Below are 25,040 nucleotides of genomic sequence, written 5' to 3'. Positions count from 1 at the left end.
AACCACTGAGCCACACCCTCAGCCCTTTATATTTTTTATTTTTTGAGACAGGGTCTTGCCTAGTTTTTTAGGGCCTTGCCAAGTTGCTTAGGGCCTTGCCAAGTTGCTTAGAGCCTCGATAAGTTGCTGAGGCTGGCTTTGAACTTGTGATCCTACTACCTCAGCCTCCAGAGCCAGTGGGATTACAGGTGTGCACCACTGTTTCTGGCCCTTCAAAGCCTAGTTTTTAAGTCACTGGACTGTATTGTATCAGTACAGTTTTTCTCAGGCATAAGTAGCAGCTCATAAGAGCACATAAAAACTTGTGCATCTAAAATAGAAGCATGCTAATGTAGAGTTGCCTTTAGTCCCCTGCCTCCAATGAGGATTGAACTCGGGGGTTTTATACCACTAAGCTACATTCTCCAGACCTTTTTATTTTTCATTTTGAGACAGGATCTTGCTAAGTTGCTAAAACTGGCCTTGAATTTCTGATCCTCCTGCCTCAGTCTCCCAAATTGCTGGGATTATAGGTGTGAGCTTTGAGAGTTGCCTTTAATCTTGATGTTAGTTTATCAAATCAATTGTGGCAAATTTGATTTGGGCCAGGATTGCCACTGATTTCACTAATTCATACATTTTGCTGTATAAACATATTAAATATTAAATGCTGCTTTGGTATTTTCCTTCTAGGAACTAAGGGAAGATAAACTCTAGGAAATAAAGCTTAAATCTGACTTTGGAGTTCTCAAGCTCATAAAAGTAGAATACTGTTGTTTTGAATGATAATTTGGAATATGTTCATTAAGATATTTGGAAATCTTCAGTAAAAGCTGGGACAATTGAGGGATAACTTGAAATATATATAAATGTCCTATTATTGTTCGTGTTTAAAGCAGTATCCTCAAAGATGCCTACGCTCCAGAAAAAACAAAGTAAAAAAACCTCATTTCACACAATGTGAGCATATTTTAGCACAAAGATCTCTAATATTATCCTTTTCAGGTGAGAAAATGAATGGTTCTGAATGAATGCTAAAATGATTCAAGATTCTTTGTCTCTATTAAATTTGACTGTTAGCTCATAATTCATTGATGCTTCGTTATTATGTATTTCAGGGTAAAAATAAAGTGGTGGGGAAGTTACATATCCATTTATTTGCAGTGTTGCTCTTGCTAGTGGAATAATGTTACTTGAAAGAGTGAGTGACTATTGTTTTATTCCTTGGGAGAAAAGTTTAGAAAGTCTTAATCAGTGAGCTTACTTTCCCATTCTTCTTCTTCTTCTTTTTTTTTTAAAAATACTCTTTTTAGTTATAGATGGACACAATGACTTTATTTTTTATTTTTTTGTGGTGCTGGGGATTGAACCCAGGGCCTTGCACATGTGAGGCAAGCACTCTACCAACTGAGCTATATCCCTAGCCCTGCACAATGACTTTATTTTTTATTTATTTTTATGTGGTACTGAGGATTGAATCTAGTGCCTCACATGTGCGAGACAAGCGCTCTACCACTGAGCCACAACCCCAGCTCCCCATTTATTCTTTATCCAAGCATAAATTTCTTAATAAAAGTTCCTTTATTCCCTCTAGCCACTATTGTGTTTTTCCCTATATAACTATTGTGATGAGTTGGCGTGTGTAGCTATATATGCCACATACAACAGGACAGAGATAAAGTTTGCATTTTTTCAATTATCAACTTAATTGCTGCCTTGAGGGGAAAACAGTACTTATTTCTTCATTAATTAAAAAATATGGATAAGTTTCTGTTCATATAGAAAAGAAGGAATAGTAAATTTGATTCAATATTTTTTAAAACTTACGGTCAAGTCTTTGTTACGCTTGAATTTTTAGCCAGCCATATGTACATGCTCCCAAACTCCTACAATATAGCAATAAAATTAAGACTTATAGCTACCTGGATACATAGAAGTTATAATTTTGTGTATATCTCACTGCCTTTCATTTTAGTTCTAAAGTTAGTCATTTGTTAGTTTCGTTTGCTTTCTGCTATATTTATTTTGTTGTGACGATTTGCTTTTTAAATAAATCTTATCTTAGAAAGGCTCTCTAGTATCCAGTATACCATATATATATATATATATATATAGAACATCTAGAAATTACATATGATGTGACTTACATGTCTTGTTGATACTGGTGCTTTCTGTATAACCTAGAGGCATAAAGCCACTTTCCTAGTCTGGATCCAAATGAATCTTTATTTTTATGCCATTGTATGATTTTCTGTTGCTCCAACTTCTAGACATTAGCAAATGTGTCTATTTTATTATCTTCTGCTTACTTTATCCTATGGTTACTTTTTTCTGAGTATTTGGTATCTGCTTCTCCAGTAGACTGTTAAACTAGCTAGAGTTTAGTAGTAGATTCATGCTGGGAGTTTTAGGATGGAGCTGAAGGAAAGAGCAATAATACCCTTTGACTAAAAGTAACCTGCTGCGGTTTGTAAATTCTCATTATAGTATAGAATGTTTATTTGTTAAAAGTTATGTTATTTGTTGGGGCTGGGATTATGGCTCAGAGGAAGAGTGCTTGCCTCACATGCGTGAGGCACTGGGTTCGATCCTCAGCACCACATAAAAAATAAAATAAAGATATTGTATCCACCTATGACTAAAAAAAATAAATATTAAAAAAAGTTATGTTATTTATTAAAAGACAAATAAGTGTGAAATACTGTGTGTTTGAATCAAATTGCTACAACTGTCCTTTGGAAAGAATTTTTTAAAATTCTGTTTTGTTAAATCTGGGGCGCAGTGCTAGAAGTTTGCTGATAAAATTTTTAGTTAATTCACTAACCTTCTCTTTTTCTTTTTTTTAAACCTTCAGATGGTGAGGTCTACAGCTTTGGGACTCTTCCTTGGAGAAGCGAATCAGCAGAAATTTGTCCAGATAGTCCCATTCTAGAAAATGCCCTGGTTGGGCAACATGTTGTTACTGTGGCAACAGGGAGCTTCCACAGTGGAGCAGTGACAGAAAGTGGCGTAGTGTACATGTGGGGGGAGAATTCTGCGGGTCAGTGTGCAGTAGCTAACCAGCAGTACGTGCCAGAACCGAATCCTGTCAGCATTTCTGATTCTGAAACCAGCCCTTTGTTGGCAGTCAGGATTTTGCAGTTGGCATGTGGCGAAGAGCACACTCTGGCATTGTCAATAAGCAGAGAGATTTGGGCATGGGGTACCGGTTGTCAGTTGGGTCTCATCACCACTACCTTCCCAGTGACAAAGCCACAAAAGGTGGAACATCTTGCTGGGCGCGTAGTGCTACAAGTCGCCTGTGGTGCTTTCCACAGCCTGGCACTTGTGCAGTGCCTCCCTTCCCAGGACCTGAAGCCAGTCCCTGAGAGATGCACTCAGTGCAGCCAGCTCCTCATTACCATGACTGACAAAGAGGACCATGTGATTATCTCAGACAGTCACTGTTGCCCTTTAGGTGTGACACTATCAGAATCCCAGGCAGAAAACCACGCCAGCTCTGCCATCAGCCCCTCTGCTGAGACCCTTGACAGTCAGGGAGGAGTGTTTGAGAACACGCTTATAGAAGCTGGACTGCCGCTTGCCACCGAATTGAACATTGAAAGCACCCCCACCACAAGTGGTGATACTACTTCCTCCCAACAAAACATCCAGGGAACAACTGAAATTTCTTCTGCCAGAAACATACCATCATACCCTGACACCCAGGCAGTAAATGAATACTTGCAGAAACTGTCAGATCATTCAGTAAGGGAGGATTCAAAGAATGGTGAAAAGTCAATGCCACCTCAGGTACTTGCTAAATTTCATAGCCTAAGGGTATTATTGGAGTTGAACTATATGCATTTTGCTTTAGAAACTTGGAAATGCTAAGATTTTGTGGTGTGTTTTAGTTTGTAAGTTTGACTATATTTCTGTTTTATTAGGTGAGCCTAGAGAAAAGAACCTGTATTAATTAAAAATCACTGTGTTCATATTTTGATTCTTTATCATGTTGAAAAATGTCTTGCTGGGCCTATTTTGGAATTAGCACCCTCCTTTTTTTTTTTCCTCCTCATTAGTGACCCCCCAGCATGGCTAAGGTACTGAATTTTGGTGGATCCCTGAATAGTTTAGTCTAATATAATCACATACGCACAGAATGTTCTGAGTTCTATTTTGGAAAGTCCTTTACTTCCTAACAGGGAAGGTTGCAGGGTGGCAGATCCTTCAGTTGTAGGCAGAAAGATACTGAAAGGCATTCTGTTGCGTTTTTATCAGTTTTTATCAGTTATAGCTGTGGTCCTTACTGAACTTTATTTGGTTGGGAGGTAATGTTTTCTTATCTTGTTAAAACCATTCTCATTTTGAATACTTGTGGCAAGATGAACAAAAGCTTTTACCTGTACCTTGCAATAAAGTTTGAGTTTATTGAGTCTCCCTGCTTAAAACTAATTTTTCTAAAAGGATAATTTCTGCTTTTTACTTAGATGTAGCCTTTTGATTTTGCTTTTACCAAAACCCTAAAATTAAGAAACTAAAATTAAAAAAATATCTAGTCATAGAAGATCTGCCATGTGGTATTTTTTTCATGCTTTAAAAACCATATAGTCTCTTGATTCTTTATTGCTATTGTTACTCTGTCAGAATGAGAGCATGGAGGTATTTTTAGAAATAATCTTTATTTCACAATCCATTCATGAAACCATGTTGATATTTCATTTGTAAAAAGTTAATAATAACTGGGTTTTTTCAACTTTTATTTGGCACTTTTAAAATTCTTTTTAGTTAGACAGGACAATAGGATCTATTTTGATATATTTATACAAACATGGAATATATCTTATTCTAATTAGGATCCCAGTCTTGTGGATGTATAGTAAGATTCACTGTGGTATATTCATACATGTACATAGGAAAGTTATGTCAGATTCATTCCACTGTCTTTCCTATTCCTATCCCCCTTCCTTTCCCTACATTCCCCTTTGTCTAATCTGCTAAGCTTCTATTCCCTCCAACCCTTGTTGTGGGTTAGCATCCACATATTAAAGAGAACATTCAACCTTTGGTTTTATGGGGATTGGCTTATTTCACTTAGCTGAGAGTCTCCAGATCCATTCATTTACTGGTGTATATCATAAAGTCATTCTTCTTTATGGCTGAGAAATATTCCAATGTGTATATATGCCACAGTTTCTTCATCCATTCATCTGTTGGTGGGTGTCTAATAATAGCTGTTTTCTAATATTAACTCTAGTCCCAGCTACTCAAGAGGCTGAGGTAGGAGGATTGCAAGTTTGAGGCTATCCTGGGCAATTTAGCAAGGTGACCTTGTGTAAAAATAAAATAAAAATGGCCAGAAGGCTGTAGCTCAGTGGTAGAGTGCTTGCTTAGCATGTGTGAGGCTGTGAGTTCAATTCCCAGTATTGCCAAAAACAAAACAAAAACCAAAAGAACATTCTTAGACTGCACATGCCTATAAAAAAAAGTGTGATAAAAAAGTCATTCCTTTAATTTACTAAAGTTTAATTTGTTATATATAGCTTATTTAATTATTAAATTGCCATCAATGACATTGCATTTTACTTTAGACTTATTTTGTTAAATATTGAAAGTTTTTGTCACTTGTGCCAGTTTTGGCAATGTGTGTTCCTATTAAGTTTAATTCTTTCTTCATAAACAGCATTTCAGTCATATATTCAACTTAGAAATTGAGGTTTGGGACAAGATTTTTCTCCTCTGGCCAGTTATACTGAAAGTGTTTCCCATTTATGTGAAGTAAACCAAAATGTTATTGGTTGACCAGTACTCCTAAATTGTCTTTCATCAAAATTGCTGGTTTTGTATTTTTTCTGTCTTGTTTTTGTTTTATTTATTCACTTACTGTATTCTCCAATGTAATTCAATAGAAAGACCGAATTAGAATAATAATTTAATGTTTATATAAGGTACAGATATTTTGTTTATTTGTTTTTCATGTATGTTTTCTTTGGCAGTGCTGAGGATTAAACCCAGGACCTCGTATACACTAGGCAATTGCTGTAACTCAGGGCCACACCCCCAGTCCAATAGATAGCCTTTTGTTACTTTTCCACTACCTAGTGGTAAGAACACCTTAATAGCCACCCCTAAGTATATCACTACTTCTGTAATGAACCTTCATAAAGGGTGGAATATTGAGGTTGGTTCTTCTGAGCAAATTATGAGGTAAAATAATAAAAATACACACACACACACACACACACACACATATTTGTATCAGAGATTAAACACAGTGATGCTTACCCACCGAGCCACATCCCCAGCCTTTTTTTATAGTTTATTAGAGATAGGATCTCAATGAGTTGCTTAGGGCCTCACTAAGTTGCTGAGACTGGGTTTGAATTTATGATCCTCCTGCCTCAGTCTCCCAAGTTGTGGAATTACAGGCATGCACCACATGCCCAGCTAAGTTATGAGAATTCTATTACCAAAGAAGTAACAGGGTTTTTATTTATCTTTCGTTTCATGTGATTGGCATATTTTTTATTTCGTTGACTTATTACAGACTACTTACTTTGTGTAGAAATAGCTCTCCTGAATTTAATATTTAATTCAATAAAACATATTGAGTACCTGCTACACTTCAGAAACTATACCAGGAACCAGGAATTATTTAAGAAAATCAGAAGTCAAAGTGAAGTACTATATATATTTTATTTTGTTGTTTTGGTTTGGTTTGGTGGTAGGGATTGAACTTTGGGCACTTGGGCTGAGCATGCATTCTGCTGCTGAGCTACACCCCCCAACCCTGGTTTGTTTTTTAATTCAGGACAAATTAAGGAATGTGTGGCTATCCTTTGGGATCTTAGGGTAGAATAAGAAATGATTTTTTTTCATTATAATTATGCTTATATGACAAAAAGCTTTTTTTGTGTTAACTAGGTATATTTAATGACTCTTCTTTTTAGTGAACAATGGTATTTATTAGCTTAGAGTAAGTTTCAGCTCATTTTTTTTACTAAGATAGTAGAAAACTTTGGTTTGATTTTTTAATATATCTGTGAATCACATTAAGGACATTAGTTCCAGGTGTTTAATTATTAATGTATCATTTTCGCTCTCTATGGTAACAAGAGCAAAGGTAACTTGTCTAGCTACTGGGTCATGGAAAATAACTCATTGATAAAAGAAGCAGAAAGCCTTAACATAATTCTGAGGATGTTAGATCAGAGACCTAACTTATTTTTCTGTTTCTATATCCCATATCTAAATTTCCATTTATAAAATGTTCTTAAAATCTTATTTTTTCTGCTATTTCTGAGTAGCAATCTGCAAGTTTTCCTAAAAGTGATCAGTAGTAAAGCTTGGATTTTTTTCCACCTTATATCCAGGGCTGTGTCAGTGTACCTTATATTAAAGCCAGTGTTTTTTGTATCTTTCCTTCTCCTCTCCTCTTTTCCTTTGCTTAATTTTATGAAAACAGTTAGAGCTTATTTTTAAATGTCATGAAAAAACACAACATCCAGACAGAAGGAAGTACTTCAGATAAGAAACTGAAGTACTAATATGTTAACTGATCAAGAGGGGATACTTTTAAGTTGGAGATGAAGACTTCTCTTGTTTAAATTTTTTATATGCAAATAGTGATGGCTAAATTTTCTTTATTGATTATTTGTTTTATAAGGGATTATATTTTTATGTTCTTTTTTTTTTTATGTGTGTGTATTTTAGCCTCTTGTAGAAGAAGCAGTTCCTAATCTTCACAGCCCACCAACCACAAGCACCTCAGCCCTCAACAGCCTGGTGGTCTCTTGTGCATCTGCTGTTGGTGTGAGAGTGGCTGCTACCTATGAGGCTGGGGCCTTGTCTCTTAAGAAAGTTATGAACTTCTATAGTACAGCCCCTTGTGAAACTGGAGCGCAGGCAGGCAGTAGTTCCATAGGCCCAGAAGGTCTGAAAGACAGCAGAGAAGAACAGGTTAAACAGGAGTCAATGCAAGGAAAGAAAAGTTCAAGTCTTGTGGATATCAGGGAAGAAGAATCAGAAGGAGGCAGTCGAAGACTCTCCCTCCCTGGATTACTGTCACAAGGTAAGGAAATAACCAGCTTTGTGAACTGACTTCTGGTGAACTGTAGATGCTATCAGTACTGTATGCTATATTATAATAAATTAGGTTTTCTGATTATGGAGCTGACATACTCAAACTTTATATAGTTTTATTAAAATGGTGGCTTTTAAAAAAGGGTCACCTTTTTTATATGCTTTGCTTTAGAAATAACTATAGAACATAATTTTTTCTTGATGTCTGCTTCTGCTTATGAACCTTGTTATGAATCTTATTTGTTCTGGAATGTGGCAGTAGCCTTATTTCCTTATTGGGACCTCTACTCTAAATCAATGAGTTTGCAGATAAGAGCATTGGGTAAGTGAATTTTTAAGCTTCAATAAGAGAAAACTTCATTTCTGTAACCATTAGTAATGTGGTTACAGAGTATTTAGAATATTACACAGTTGGGGTTCTTTTGCATTTTCGAATCAGTTTTGTAATCTCAGCCAAGTAGACTTTTGCTTCCTTGAAATGGTCTGCAGACCAATAGCATTAGCATTATCTGGGAACTTGGTAGAAAGGAAGAATCTCAGACTTCTCCCCAAACTTACTGACTCAAAACATGCATTATAACAAGGTACTGAGGTGATTAGTGTGACATTAGTATTTGAAAAGTATGAGGTCAGACTAGAAGTTGTCAAATTTTTTCTGTAAAGAGCCAAAGAGAAATATGATTTGTAGGTTACACAGTCTGTGATAACTGCTCAACTATGCTGTTATAACATAAATGCTACTGCAGACGGTCTATAAATGAAGTGCGTATTTCAATGAAACTTTATTTATAAAGACAGACAGTGGGCCTTATTTGATCTATGATCTATAATTTACCAACCCCTGATTTATACCATTTTGTGTAGAGCTCCAAAATTAGAAATCCTAGCCTGACTAAAATTTACCTCTTATGGCCCTGTTCCCTACATTTGATCTATTTCCCACAGTTTCTTGTGCCACTGTGTACTTCTCTTATCCGATCTCCTGATTCTCATTGCCACTAGATTTTTATGTATGATATATATATATATATATATATATATATATATGATATATAAGAAAGCCCTTGGGTTCTATTAAGTCTGTAGGAGAATTAAAATTTTTTCATCTTAAATGTCCTTTAGCTTTTTAAGTATACATAATTTTGAGATCTCTTTGACCCACAGATGTGGAATATTCATTTTGTTATGTCACTAACACACTTACATGCTAAGATCAAATTTTACTTAGTAACCTAAAGTATACCTAGAAAAATTTTATTTTTTCTCTCTTTAAAAATTATCTGTGGAGCTGGGTGTGATGGCGCATGCCGATAATCCCAGCAACTCAGGAAGCTGAGGCAGGAGGATCACAAGGTCAAGACCAGCCTCAGTAATTAAGTGAGGCCTTAAGCAACTTTTGAAGCAAGACACTGTCTCAAAATCAAAAAACGTAAAGGGCTGGGGATGTGGCTCATTGGTTAAGCGTCCCTGGGTTCAATAAAAGGAATAGGAAGAAAGCAAGAGAAAGGACAGTGTGAACGCTCATCCTGATATTACTGCTTTGAAGATGGACAGAGAGGGTGCCTCAGGGTTCAATGCCCAGTACCAAAAAAAAAAAAAAAATCTGTAGTACATCTTTGAAGAAGCTTCAAGTAGATTATTTGGGTCTCTATGCTTACAAATTGTACATTAACCAGAAAAGAATGTAAGAAATGATGATCACTTTGTGGTGGCCCACAAGTTAATGACTAAGTTCATGAGTGAATAGGTCTGCACTTAGTGACATTTTGATGATTTTTTTCAAAATTTATCTTGCAACCATATTGGTATATAAGATTTACATAGTGTGGTGTATGTTTGTTATAATTTTGAATACTACAAAGATGGCAGCATCCTTTCAAAAGATTATTTCTCTATAAAATAATTTGAAATATACAGGCAAAATGCAAAAGCTTTTAATACTAATATTTTATAAGCCTTTTTCTACCATACAAGTTTTGAAATTTTTTATCTAAAATAAGTCCTTTAGGGGACTGGGGCTGTAGCTCAGTGGAAGTGCACTTGTCCCACATGTGTGAGGCACTGGGTTCAAAATTCTCAGCAAAATAAGTAAGTAAGTAAGTAAGTAAGTAAATAAATAAATAAGTCCTTTATTACAAATGTACATGACTATTAAATCCCCCTTTTTTCAGAGAACCTATCAAAATATGCTTAAAAATACCATGTTAAGGGGCTGGCGATGTGGCTCAAGCGGTAGCGCGCTCGCCTGGCATGCGTGCGGCCTGAGTTCGATCCTCAGCACCACATACAAACAAAGATGTTGTGTCCACCGAGAACTAAAAAAATAAATATTAAAAATTCTCTCTCTCTATCTCTCTCTCTCCTCTCCACTCTCTCTTTAAAAAAAATACCATGTTAATGTATTTATTTGAAAAATTCTCAATTTTTAATCCCCTAGGATTATCGGCATGCACCATCACACTCAGCTCCACAGATAATTTTTAAAGAGAGAGAAGAAAAATAAAATTTTTTTAGGTATGCTTTAGATTACTAAGTAAAATTTGACTTTAGCATGGAAGTGTGTTAATGACATGGCAAAATAAATATTCCACATCTGTGGGTCAAAGAGATCTCAAAATTATGTATACTTAAATTATGATACTCTATGAAAACTGTATCTTTTCCCTGGCTCTCTGCTCCTTTATCTTATCTCTGGTTTCTTTTTTAGTATCTCCCAGGCTCTTAAGAAAAGCTGCACGGGTGAAAACCAGGACAGTGGTTCTGACTCCCACATATAGTGGAGAAGCAGATGCCCTTCTGCCTTCTCTGAGAACAGAGGTGTGGACCTGGGGGAAAGGAAAGGAAGGGCAGTTGGGGCATGGCGATGTTCTGCCTAGGTAAGTGCAACAAGCATTTACTGATAAAAGTTGGATTAAACAAATAACTGCCTGAGTATGAAGGTCTCTACATGTCCATTTCCTCTTAGAAGAAATCCAGTCCCTCTAGATCCAGGTTATAATGCATCATTAACTCTGCTAAAAAACGAAACTAACAAACAAACAAAAAACTCACTTTAGCCTTGAATTTGCTCCTAATAATAAGGACTTAAGTATTCATGGTATACTTTTCCATGTCTCCTTTGATGTATGTTGATCTTGGAATTAAAAAAAAAAGCAATGTTAAAGATAAGATGATATTTCATTGCATCATTTGAATAGTTAAAATTTTTAACTTATGCGGTAATACCAAGGTTATTTTATCCAAAAGATATCTCTCTGCCACTGTCAAAATAACTATACTATCATTATGTTTAATATAAGTATAGAAATACTTATCTTAAAAAGTATATATTTGTGAAGCTTGAAGATGTGTAATGGAATGATTGTCTAAAACAATGGGTTGATATAAATGTCTATTCTTAGCAGAGTGAAGGATACTATGAAATTAAAAAAAAAATTTTAACTCACCCACTTGTATAGTTATGTTCTACTGTGTCCTTAGTATACCCTCTGCTATAATGAATCATTTGTAGTTCTGTGGTTCTTAAAATATTCTGACTTATGGGGGTTCATTAGTATTCAATAGAAAAAATTGAATTAAAAATTGAATTAAAAACCTTCTAAAATTATTTATAAAATTTGGAGTAGTGTTATTGTAATGTTCATTTTTACTGAAAAGCCCCTATAATTTGAGCAAGATCATAATTCTTGCTGAGAATACATTGATTTTGTAATGTTTGTGTGTTTATCTTTAAGGCTTCAGCCATTGTGTGTAAAGTGTCTGGATGGTAAAGAAGTGATCCACCTGGAGGCAGGTGGTTACCATTCTCTTGCACTTACTGCCAAATCCCAGGTAAAGATAAACCGTTTAAATGCTGATCTTATTTCCATTCCACATAAAGCAAAAATGGTTTATTGAGTACCTGCTCTGTCAGGCAAAAATGTCACATCTCATTTAAACTTTTGAATGTATTACATGGTGCTATTTCCATTTTACACAGGAAGAAAGTAAGCTAAGAGAAATTTTGTAGCTTAAGATATTCTTAAATCACAAATGCCAGATAATAGAGCTTGCATTTAGCATTGGTCTATCTTACCAAGAAGCATTATTTATTTAATGTTGTTTTATATTGTTGATTTGTTCTTTGATGAAGAAAATCCATAGTAATACACAAAAAAAGGGCATTTTTCTTTTGAAATCATGGGACTTGAAAGTGATTTCTGACATTATAAACCTTTCTAAGAAAATAAGTTGTTTTAAGTTATTCTTAAATATATTCAGATAATGGCTTCTTCACCAATTCTCTTATCTTTTTAAGAAGCCAGTGAAGGACTCTAGCTACCCTCCCTCCCCCGTTCCTATTTTGAAAGGAGTAGGATTTATTCAAATGAGAAGAAAAGAGAACTCTCACAGGGCAAGAGGGGATCTGATAGCAGGTTGTCCTAAACTTTTAAATATTTGATTTTTATTTTAGATTTCACATACCTAACAATTTCTGGAAGAATATATGTTCTCAAAACACACTAGTAATTGTCTTTAAGTGGCTAATTCATCAATGTTTTCCTTTTTTAACTATCATCACAGTCTTATACAAGGACCATGAATTATTTTCATGATCACTATGAACAAAAAACATTTTCATTTAACATAATCTTTGTGATCCAGTTTTCAGCTGTCTCTGGTAGAGCACAGATACTTTTGTTTTTCCTATAGTGACACTGAACTTCATATACCAAACGCTTTCTGGTCATTCCATAGTTTCCCTTCTGCAGAGCATTTACCTTTATTTTTTTTATCACTTTCTTTGCAAGTAACTTCTAATGTTACTTTAAAATACCTGTTATTTTAAAGAGTGAATGAATAATATGAGTAATTATGCATGATTATTGATATACATTAATGATTTGAAAGGTTCAAAATTGATATGCAAGATCAGATTCACAACTCTTATCTCCATTCTTTTGCTTTTCTGGTAGGTTTACTCGTGGGGTAGCAATACCTTTGGTCAACTTGGGCATTCCGATTTTCCAACAACAGTTCCTCGTCTTGCAAAGGTACTTTTCTGAGCTTGATAACAATTTACTCAGACTTCTAAATTATAATACTTTCATGTTTATTATTTCTAATTACAAAAAAATTAGGGGAATTGTATATTTGTAGCCGAATATTGTTTTGATCCTTAAAATTTTTTTTCTAGTAACACGAAGCCACTTCTTTTCAAGCTAAATATGCTTTTTAAATATGTTTTATTTGGGCATGGTGGAACATGCCTATAATCCCAGCTATTCTGGGGGCTGAGGCATAAGGATCACAAATTTGAGGCCAGTCTGGGCAACTCTGGGCAACTCTAATTCAAAAAACAAACAAAAAAAACCAAAATGAGCTGGGGATGTAGTTTAATGGTAGAACACTTTCCTAGTATGTATAAGACCCTGGAATCAAGTACTCCCTACCAAATGTGTTAGTTTTAATTTTTTAACCATAACTGTTCACTGAATATTTATAGTTCTTTTGTCTTTTTTAAGGCAAAAAAAATCAAAAAGTGAAAGTTCTTTTATATTTTGTATTTTTCTAGAAATTGGAACCAGGGGTGCTTTACCACTAGCTACCTCTCCTGACTTTTTTATTTTTTAATTTGAAACAGAATCTTGCTAAATTGTTGAGGGTCTCACTAAATTGTTGAAGCTGGTCTCGAACTTGAAATTTTCCGGCCTCATTCTTCCCAAATTACTGTGATTACAGGCATGTGCCACCATGCCTGACTAAAAGTACTTTCTTTTAAAACAAATGTTAGGACTGTGATATTTTCTGAGCTTTATTCGTAAAATGTCTACTTTTTGACTTCTCACTTCAATTTGACTTTTTCATATAACATTTTGTGGTGTTGTGTGTGTGTGTATGTGTGTGTGTGTTTTGTAACATACTTAGCAGTAAAATGCTTTTGTAAGTCTTTTCAGTTTCTGTAATAAAACTAAAAAGTATAGGTCACTTTTTCACTGTTTTTGAATGGTTTTTATTATATAATGTTGTTAAGAGCTTGGTAGCTTCTAGTCCCTTTTATATAAATCTGGAATAGTGTTTTTCAACCTTTTTCAACACTTGGAAGAAATATCAAATTCTTATTAATAATATTAGTTTCTTTTACAAGGGTTTTGGTTTTTTGGTTGGGGCAAGGTAGGTGCATGGGATATGGATCTCATTTCTTTATGCATTTTTATTCTAGTATCTCCCCCATCTGAAGGCATCTTCTTTCTATTGAGAGTGATAGAAAATAAAAAAAGGATAGTTGGCTCAATTTTAGGAACATGATTCAAATTTAAAGTATAGTTAATAAATATTCCATTAATTCATATATGCAATGTTTACCATGTATCCATCACTAAGACTTTTCCATATTGCCTTTTCTTTCAATGAACTTAATTTTACTTGGAAGTAAAGATAATAAAGCATCAGAGAACAGGTAGTCTAGTTTAATCTTAAATATTTTCAGTATATGACATAGTAATAAACCATCCAGTTTCTGTTTTCACAAAAATATAGCAAATTGTTGTTTCTTTTTTTTTTAATTTAAATAAAATAGAAAGTATACTTATTCACACTAAGGAAAGTTTTAAAGTATAGCATTAGAGACCCTAGAAATCAAATATTCTTTTAACATTTTTAGAGTCAGAGAAGAATAGAATTTGTTATTAGGTCTCAGTTTCATAATTCTTTAATTGTATATGTAAAAGTTATAGCATCACCTTTTTATTTTTTTAATTTGGGGAAGGGTAAACATGAATTTTGAAGTGATTCCAATCAGTCTGAGAAAATTAAAAGTAAAGACAGTAAAATTTGAATTAGTTTTGATTAGAGACTGAGATGATGAGTTTTTTCTTCCTATTAAAATCTCCGTTTCTTCCTATTAAAATCTTCTGGGTGCTGACCCACCCAGAAGTCAGGTAACTGAATGGCTTGAATGGCTTGAAAAGCAGAAAAGGATAGGTATGAAGTTGTGGAGATACGCATGCACCCCCATCACCACTTGCACAGTCACCTTGTGCTTGGAGCCTATCTAGATAGGAAGGATCTAATGGACTAGGATTTTAGTTAGTTTTTGCTCGTTTTTTTTGTTGTTGTTGTTGTTTATCAGCTCAGGAATCAGACGGAAGCTGTATAGACATAAAAGATCAACAGATTGGTTTTTTTTTTCTTTTTTTCTTTTTTTTTTTTATTGTTGGTCGTTCAAAACATTACACAGTTCTTAATACATCATCTTTCACAGTTTGATTCAAGTGGGTTATGAACTCCCAACTTTACCCCGTATACAGATTGCTGTTTCACATCAGTTACACTTCCATTGATTGACATATTGCCTTTCTAGTGTCTGATGTATTCTGCTGTCTGTCCTATTCTCTACTATCCCCCTCCCCTCCCCTCCCCTTTTCTCATCCCTGTTTAATGTAAATCTTCTTCTCAAGCTCTTCGTCCTTACCCTGTCCTTGTTTACTCCCCTTATATCAAAGGGGTCATTTGGTATTTGTTTTTTAACGATTGACTAGCTTCACTTAGCATAATCTGCTCTAATGCCATCTGGTTTTTTTTTTTTCTTATCAGGGTTGGAGTCAAGGCTAAAGCTGGGTCTAGAGGTTTTAGGGAAGTAGTTCTGCAGCAGTACACGTTCTTCAAATTAATTTATGACGAATTTGATATATAAAACAGATCACGATAGAACCACCTTAGTTGAAGGTTTGTGGGAATTCCCTGGCATTGGTCTTTCCATGGTAGTTCCTGAATCATTAGGCAGAACCTCAGCTTTGAAAATCATTGGTTTAATTAATGGTCCTCAAACATTTGCACATATCAGAATTACCCAGAGGGATTGTTAAAACAGAATTTTGGATGCCACCCTCAGTAACTCTGGGGCCAGAGAATTTGCATTTTTAACCATTGCCAGGTGATTGTTTCTGCTGTAGTAGCTACAACAAAGACCACTCTTTGAAAACCACTGGTCTAGGTTCACACAGATGGGCCTCTAGGGGTCCTGCCTATTTCAACATTCTGGGAATTGGCATAGTGAATTCATATCAGAAAGGTAATAAATTACAATTGGGAAACTACATTTTAGCATCCAAGGTTTATTAGAAAGAAGATAATATAGCCTTAATTTTTTTTTCTTTTTACCTTGATATTTCTGCACACAACTAAATGTGGATGGACAAAGGTGTATTTTAGCTGTTACTTTTAGAATGGGGCTCCAGACATTTCTGAGCCTCTTGATTGTAACACAGATTATTCTGGGGCTTCCAAAAATAACTCAGAAAATTAGATCTGTGGTTTTTCCTTTTTAGATACCAGTCTTCGGATTTTTATAAAAATAATCCAGTTCTAAATGAAAAGGCTAAACGTTGTATTTCTTTCTACTTCTTTATCTGTTCTGCATTTGATTGCACACTTTGCTGAGTGACTTTGTGCTATGCCTATTTAAGTAACCTAACATTTTGGTTCTGTGCATCTGAGGTTCTTTCTGATTATCTTCATCTCAGACAGTATATTTCGATCATTTTAGGTAAATGGTGAAAATGGAGTCTGGAGTGTAGCTGCAGGCCAGGATTATTCCCTGTTTTTAGTGGATACAGAAGACTTCCAGCCTGGGTTGTATTACAGTGGCCGGCAGGACCCTGAAGAAGGTGACAGCCATCCAGAGAATCCCAGTGGTACTAAGACTCCAGTACTTCTCTCCTGTAGTAAGGTGAACAGTAATTGGATCTTAGGCCCACATTCTGTAACACGAGAAGTCTTTGATTCTGTTTTTAATTGTATGTATGCCTATTATTATAAAATAGCAGTGCATGCGTATTACTGTGTAATTTACTTGTTTTGTGTATTGTCTATCCTTACTATGGTGTGAGATTCATGAGGGAAGGGATTTAGGCTTTTATTCACTGCTGTATCCTCATAGTACATACTTTATTTTTTAAAAATCTTTCCAGATTCCTTTATTGGTACATGATAGTTATACGTAAAGATTCCCATCTCATTATGTATTTGTACATGTACACAATATAACAATAGAGTTTGGCCAGCATCGCTCCCCAGCACTTCTTCCCTTCCTACCCTCCTCCCACCCCCTGGTCCCTTTCCTCTACTGATCTTTGGTTTTCATGAGATATCCCCACCCCCCACCTTTCTTTACCTTTTTCCTCTCTAGCTTCCACATAAGAGAGAAAACATGATTCTTGACCTTATGAGTCTGGATTATTTCACTTAACATAATAGTCTCAAGTTCCATCCACTTTCCTGCAAATGACATGATTTCATTTTTCTTTATGGCTGACTAAAACTCCATTTTGTGTATATACCGAATTTTCTTTAAATAAATTCATCCATTGATAGACAGCTAGGCAGGTTCCATATTTTGGCTATTGTGAATTGTGTTGATATAAACATGGGAGTGCATGTATCACCGTAGTAAGATGACTTTGATCCTTTAGGATAAATATCTTTTGCATAAATATCTTTAGGATAAATATCAAGCTGGATCTTATGATGGTTCCTTACCTAGTCTTTTGAGGAACTTCCATACTGATTTCCATAATGGCTGTACTAATTTACAGTCTCACCAATAGTGTGAAAGTGTTCCTTTTTCTCTATATCTTTCTCAACATTTATTGTTATTTATATTTTTGATGATTGTCATTCTGACTGGTTGGGATAAAATCTCTAAAGGTTTGCCAGGCGTACACCTGTAATTCGAGTGGCTCCGGAGGCTGAGACAGGAGGGTTGCTGATTCAAAGCCAGCCTCAGCAATGGTGAGGCACTAAGCAACTCAGTGAGACCCTGGCTCTAAATAAAATACAAAATAGGGCTGGGGATGTGGCTCAGTGGTTGAAAGCCCCTGAGTTCAATCCCTAGTAAATCTCCCCCCAACCCCCCTGCAAAAAGAAATCTCTAAAGTTTTGATTTGTATTTTCCCATGATGTTGAACATTTTTTCATATATTTGTTGGCTATTTATACTTCTTTTTTTTTTCAGAAGTATTTGTTTAATTTATCTGCCCATTAATAGAATTATTTGGGGGTTTTTTTTGTATTAAGTTTTTTTGACTTCTTTATATATTCTACATATTAATCCTCTGTCAGAAGAGGAAAGATTTTTTTTCCCATTCTGTAGGTTCTCTCTTCATATTTCTAATGATTTTCTTTGCTGTGCAGAAGCTTTTAAATTTGATGCTGTCGCATTTATTAACTCTTGGCATTTATTTCATGAGTTTTAGGGGTCCTATTGAGAAAACTGTTGCCTGTGCCTAATTGCTAGTATTGACCCTACATTTTCTGGGAGTTGCATATTTTCTGGTATAATTCCTAGAGCTTGATCCATTTTGAATTAACTTTTGTGCTGGGTGAGAAATAAGAGTCTAGTTTCATTCTTCTACCTGTGGATAACCAGTTTTTCCAGCACCATTTGTTTAAAAGGCTATCTTTTCTCCAATGTATATTTTGGGCACCTTTGTTCAGAATCATATGATTGTAGATGTGTGGGTTTGTTTCTGTGTCTTCTATTCTGTCCATTGACCTCTTTTATGCAGTACCATGCAGTTTTTGTTACAATAGTTGTGTAATATGATTTAAACTCAGATATTGTGATGCCTCCAGCATTGCTTTTTGTGCTTAGAATTATTTTGGCTAGGGGCTGGGGTTGTGTGGCTCAGTGGTAAAGTGCTTGCCTAGCACATGTGAGGCATTGGGTTCAATCCTCAGCACCATATATAAATAAATAAAATAAAGGTATTGTATCTACCTACAACTAAAAAAAAAAAATTGCTTTTGCTTTGCTGGGTCTTTCTTCCAAATAAATTTTAGAACTGTTTTTTTCTAGTTCTGTGAAGAATGTCATTGATATTTTGATGGGGATTACATTGCATCTATATATTGATTTTGGTAATGTGGCCAGTTTAGCAATATAAATTCTGCCTATCCATGAACATAGGAGGTCTTTTCGTCTTCTGAGGTCTTCACTTTTTTTCTTCAGTGTTCTGTAGTTTTTGTTGTAGAGGTTTTTCACCTCCTTGGTTAGATTTATTTCTAGGGTGTTCTTTTGTTTGTGTTTCTGGTTTTTTTGTTTGTTTGTTTGTTTGTTTTTTTGAGGCTTTTGTGAATGGAATTGTTTTTCTGATTTCTTTGTCAGCAGATTCATTGTTGTTCTATGGGAAAACTTGATTTTTGTATGTTGATTTTATAAACTGTTACTTTGCTAAATTTGTTTATTCGCTCTAGCAGTCTTTTGGTGGAGTTTTTGGATTTCCTATGTATAGTATCATGTCATCTGCAAACAGTGACAGTTTGATTTCTTCCTTTCCTTTTTTTATCCCTTTTATTTTCTTCTCTTGCCTAATTGCTCTGGTTAGAATTTCTAGCACTAATATTAAGTAGGAGAGGTTAGAGTATACATGTTTGTCTTGTTCCAGATTTTAAGGGGAATGCATTTCATTTTCCCCCATTTATTATGAGGTTGGCTTTGTATTTTTCATATATAGCCTTTATAATGTTGAGGTAGGTTCCTTTTATCACTAGTTTCTTTGGTGTTTTTATCATGAATGTGTTCTGAATTTTTTTCTAAGGCCTTCTCTGGATCTATTTTGGATGACTAAGTGATTTTTGTCTTTCATTTATTAATTTATGTATATTAAACCATCCTTTTTTTTGGAGTACCAGGGATTGAATTTAGGGACACTCAACCACTGAGCCATATCTCCAACCCTATTTTGTACTTTATTTAGAGAAAGGTTTTACCAAGTTGCTTAATGCCTTACTGTTGCTGAGGCTGGCTTTGAACTAGCCGTCCTCCTATCTCAGCCTTCTGAGCTGTTGGAATTACAGATGTGTGCCACTGCACCTGGCAAACCTTCCTTGCATCTCTGGAATAATATCAACTTGGTTGTGATGTACAGTCTTCTTAATATGTTATTGAATATGATTTGCCAATATTTTGTTAAGTATTTTTATATCTGAGTTCATCAGGGATATTGGTCTAGTTTTCTTTCCTTGTTGTGTCCTTAGTTGGTTCTCATAGTACATACTTTATAAGTATTTGTTGAATTAATACCCTCATGTCAGTATATTGAAAAGCACATTTCACAATGAAGTTCTGTGTTTCAGGGAGCCCTCAGTTAAATTAGTATACAAATAGAGTAGATGAATTTCTCTTAGTGGGAAGTAAAAGCTGCAGGGTCCTAAGAAGGGCTAGTGGCAGACTATGACAGACTTACAGACCATTAACAGTGCTGTTTCTCATTGCTTCCCCTGATCTCTTACCTTTTCATTTTATTTTCTACTGCTTATAAAAATAATCCAGTTCTAAATTAAAAAGCTATATGTGGGATTTCTTGTTACTTCTATATCTTTTCTGCATTTGATTGGGCACATTGCTTGGTGTTGCTTTTCTGCTTTGGTGTTTCTTTTTATAAATGTAAATCATTGATTTATTTCTGTTTTTGTGTTCCTCATTCAAATAACTCATATCCTCAAAGGAACATGCCATAGGAAAATTAACCCTTAGTGCTCCTACATTTTGTATTTCTTATCTTGTTGAATAATATGTATTATGGAGTGCTTTTTAGTCTTTTTCTGGCTAGTAAGATCTTATAGGACAAGATCTAAGGCATCATTGTTCAAGATTTGATTCTTGACTTATGTAATGCTTGTTTTTTCAGCATGTTGATTAGTTGTAGTTGTTGACCATATTCTCCTTGAAAGGTCCACAGGTTAGATAAGGGTGAAATAGGATGATGAAAGGGATGAGGTTCCAATATATATCTTTGGTTACCATGGGATGTTAACTTTGCATTGTGTATACATTTTGCCTGCTGATTTAATAAAGATATGTAAATAAAGACATTGCATGTTTACGTTCAGTGGTATCATGGGTGGATGATAAAAAATTCCTTTTACAGAAATCTCTTTTCCCTAAAAAAAAAAAAATCTATTTTAATGACACATACTAATTAAACATTTACAGAGTATAGTGTGACCTTCAATAAATGTATACAGTGTATAATGATTAATTCAGAGTAATTGGTATATCTGTCACCTCAAACATTTATCTTTTCTTTGTTGAACATTTAAAATCCTTTCTTAGTTATTTTGAGATATTCAGTTTTTGCCAACCACAGTTATCCTACCATGCTATAGAACATTAGAAGTTACTCTTTCTTACTACACCCCTATACCCATTGACCACTCTTTCTCCATCACTTCTGCCCCTACACCCTTCCCAGGTTCTGGTAACCATGCTTCTGTTTTCAAATTCAGTGAGATTGACTTTTTCAGTTTCCATATGTAAGCATGAACATGTTTTATGGGTCTTTCTGTACCTGACTTAATGACATTTCCTTTAGTTCCATCCATGCTGGTACAAATGACAGTATCTCATTCTTTTTTATGGCTGAATAGTATTTCATTTTGTGTATATATCACTTTTTCTGTATGCATTCATCTATTCATCTATCTAGGTTAATTCTGTATCTTGGCTATTGTGAATAATGCTACAATAAACATGCTAGTGCAGATATCTCTTTCACATACTGATTTTAATTCCTTTGAGTGTGTATCCAGGAGTGGGATTGCTGGAACTTATGATAATTCTAATTTTTTAATATTTAGTTTTTAGTTATAGGCGGACACAATGTCTTTATTTTACTTTATGTGATGCTGAGGATCTAACCCAGTGCCTCACGTATGCTAGGAGAGCACTCTACCTCTGAGCCACAACCCCAGACCTATTTCTAATTTTTTGAGGCCTTCATACTGATTTCTCTAATGGCTGAAGTAATTTACATTCCTACCAACTGTGTATGAGAGTTTCTCTTCACATCTTTGCCAGCATTTATCTTTTTATTGATAATTCTTTTAACTTGGTGAGATATCTCATGATTTAATTTGCATTTCCCTGATGAACTAATGATGTTGAACATTGTTTCACATATATGTTAGATATTTGTGTATCTTCTTTTGAGAAAAGGCTATTTAGGTCATTTGTTCAGTGGATTTTGGGAAGATTTTTGCTATTGAATTTTTTTAGCTCTTTACATATTATTATTATTATATTATTAATCTTCTGTTGGATGGATGGTTTGTAAGTATTTTCTCCCATTCTATAAGTACAGTATTTTCTTTTCATTCTGTTGTTTCTTTTCCAGTATAGAAGCTTTTTAGTTTGTTATAATCCCATTTGTTAGTTTTTTTCTTTTATACTTTTTTGGATGATAGCCAAAAAATACTTGCCCAGAGCAACATCCTGAAACATATCCCCTGTTTTCTTAAAGGAAATTCCTTTTTGTTTTACTTTCAAGAAGGCAAGATAATTCCTAGACTCTTAATTTCATATATAGCATAAGGTTCTTCTTCATTCTCCTTAATCTTATGTCATGCAAAAGGGGTTACTGAGACTTGTAGCTGTCATTTGGATCTATATATCTAGGATGTCTATGGTTCTAAGCACTTGTAATATGAAATAAAAAGTATCTTAGAGATAAATTGAAGTAGATATATATAACAATACCTAGGTCCAGATATATATACAACAAACCAGCTCTAAAATAAACAAATGAAAAGGTCCTGATCTTTAGTGTTTGCAGATTTCCACTATGGTCAGTTTGAAGCTATCCATGGTTTATTCACCTGCTTAAAAAATTCCTGAATATTTAATCATTTGCATTTTCCAGTTGTATAAGCCAGCTTCAGCCCACCAAATTGATGGTAATAAATTATATTTTATCTGTAATTTTAAAATTTTCCTCTTTTTCAGCTTGGATATATAAGCAGAGTAACAGCAGGAAAAGACAGCTACCTAGCCTTGGTGGACAAAAACATTATGGGGTATATTGCCAGTCTCCATGAATTGGCTACTACAGAAAGACGATTCTATTCAAAACTAAGTGATATCAAATCTCAGATACTCAGGCCTCTTCTCAGTTTAGGTAAGTTGAAACTTCTTCCCACCAGCAACTCTAAATCATCAGGGCGCTTGTTTTATCTGTTCTTCCTGTATTATAAATAAGACTTTGTGGTTTGATTTTTTTTTTTTTTTTTTTTAAAGGGATGAGGTCTTGCTATGTTACTCAGCCTGGCATTGAACTCCTGGACTCCAGTGATCCTTTCTGCCTTAGCCTTCCAAGTAGTGGCACACACTACCTTAATTGGCTTTAAGAAAAGCCTTTGAGTTATGGTTTACTCCTTTTCTTTCCATTCCCCTTCCCCCTCTCTTTTTTTGGACACAGACAATTCAAACTGTTTTTAGTTTCTCACTAGCCCAGCTGTCTCCACCCTATCCTGCTGCTCCCAGAGCTCCTTCTTTGTATGCAAGTTGAAATTGAAACTTTCAGAATATTAATATCTGGGGAAGTAATCCAACATTTGGACTTCCAAGCAACACTTCCAGCTTCACTAGTGTTAAGATATCTTCCATTATACTCTGAATTTTTCATTTTCTTTGCTATAGGTCTTAGAATTATATCAAGTAGATTCATTTGGATTAACAAGTGATCTCCATATAATTGGTAAGGGCCAGGCTTAGTGACACATGCCTATACTCCCAGCAGCTCTGGAAGCTAAGAAAGGAGGATCACAAGTTTAAGGCTAGCCTCAGCAACTTAGCAAGACCCTAAGCAACTTAGTGAGGGGCTGGGGACGTAGCATAGTGGTAAAGCGCCCCTGAGTAAAATCTCCAGTACCCCCACCCCCAATTGTTAAGGGTCTTATCCCACATTAGCACAAGTTGATTAAATCTATTATTTTTCTACTCTTGGCTACAAAGAGGGATTAGAAGTGAGCTGTGATGTGGAGAAAGTAGTTACTGTGGTATTCAATAGGATGCTGCTTTCCAATAATAACTGGGACCTGAGTCTCTGGGAGGTTAGGAAGGAATGTAGGGTAAATAGATCAGGGGGATGTTTGAAGATAACCATTCCCTTTTTTTTCAAAGTTTTTTTCTGTTTGGTCTTGTGCTCGGAAAATGGAGAGGAAGTTTCTTTTTCTCTTTTACTCCCTGCTGCGCTTTGAGGACCTAGAATTTAGGCTAATCTCTAGCATATCAGTTTTCCTACATTAAGATGACATCAACTTGTATGGGTTCACCTATTATTCCTAATAGAAAAACATCTGCTTTCCTAACAACTCCCTCATTCTTTGTGAATACAATCACTTTGTAAATTGGGGATGATCTCATTTTTCTTTCTTTCTTTCTTTTAATATGCTTTGCATTTTTAAATGTTCACAGTCCCTGATCTGTAAATTCTCTCTCTTGGGTGGGCCTAACACTATAGGATTTAGACAAGGGAAAGGGAGCAACCCCTCTTTCCTGGATTACTCTGGAAAGAAAGTGAAGACTACCTTTCCCCTGCCCCAGTTCCCAATGTCTGTGTTGGTCTTATCTGATCTATTCATCTATTTCATTTCTTGGAAAGAAGTCCTAGAAATGAGTAACTTTGGAGAGGGAAAAGGCAAATAATCTTTGGATGCCTTTTATAAAATTCAGAGTGATCTAGACAGTATTATTTTTGGTTTGCCCTCCCTCTGCATTAAACTTGTCTAAGGGGCAAGTAGAGAAGAAATAAGTATAAAATGTTGAAAAGGTTAATCAAGATATAACTATAGAAGTGAGTTTAATTACTGGATAAAAAAAATTGTATGAAATTGAATAATTCACTTCCGTTCTATTAGCTTCATATTACATGTTTTCAAAACCTGAGACATGTTGGGGTAGCTCAGAGGTTCTAATTTGGTTAATCTTCAGCTAGAAAGGACTTTTTTTGTTTTTAAACTAACTACTTGGAATCTTAAAACTAGATCTACTGGGTCAGAACTTAAAAGTTCCTGTGAATTTGTTGTAAGTTCCTCAAATGATTGGATTCCATGATTTCTGAAATTGCTTTCTGTAACATTTTCTGTAATTATTTGGGTTCTATAGATGAAAATACATCTCAAAATGTTAAGTATTCTTAGAAGAGTAAAACTCTTGATCATATAATAATATGATTTAATTT

The 25,040-nt window shown here is 34.9% G+C and overlaps 1 protein-coding gene across 8 annotated transcripts in view; it reads left to right on the top strand.

Annotated features, from left to right (window-relative positions):
- Positions 1-25,040, top strand: part of Als2 (alsin Rho guanine nucleotide exchange factor ALS2) — a 74,883-nt gene that overhangs the window by 15,773 nt on the left and 34,070 nt on the right. For 6 of the 8 annotated variants that reach the window (XR_005738068.2, XM_078017850.1, XM_078017849.1 and 3 more), the window contains 7 exons: positions 2,834-3,771; positions 7,672-8,029; positions 10,748-10,916; positions 11,775-11,871; positions 12,996-13,073; positions 16,568-16,750; positions 22,805-22,976. Coding sequence is in view for 7 of the 8 variants with exons in the window: in XM_078017850.1 (XP_077873976.1) it covers positions 2,834-3,771; positions 7,672-8,029; positions 10,748-10,916; positions 11,775-11,871; positions 12,996-13,073; positions 16,568-16,750; positions 22,805-22,976 (1,995 nt within the window). In the remaining variant the exon portion in view is untranslated. Of the gene's footprint in view, positions 1-2,833; positions 3,772-7,671; positions 8,030-10,747; positions 10,917-11,774; positions 11,872-12,995; positions 13,074-16,567; positions 16,751-22,804; positions 22,977-23,095; positions 24,953-25,040 lie in introns of those variants that run through there. The other 2 variants (XM_078017851.1, XM_021735673.3) reach the window with 2 other exon arrangements.

This window comes from Ictidomys tridecemlineatus, chromosome 7 (genome assembly GCF_052094955.1).
Source record: "Ictidomys tridecemlineatus isolate mIctTri1 chromosome 7, mIctTri1.hap1, whole genome shotgun sequence".
Classification (NCBI taxonomy): Eukaryota; Metazoa; Chordata; class Mammalia; order Rodentia; family Sciuridae; genus Ictidomys; species Ictidomys tridecemlineatus.
The sequence above is the reverse complement of the archived record's forward strand: the minus strand, read 5'-3'. Positions and strand labels throughout refer to the sequence as shown.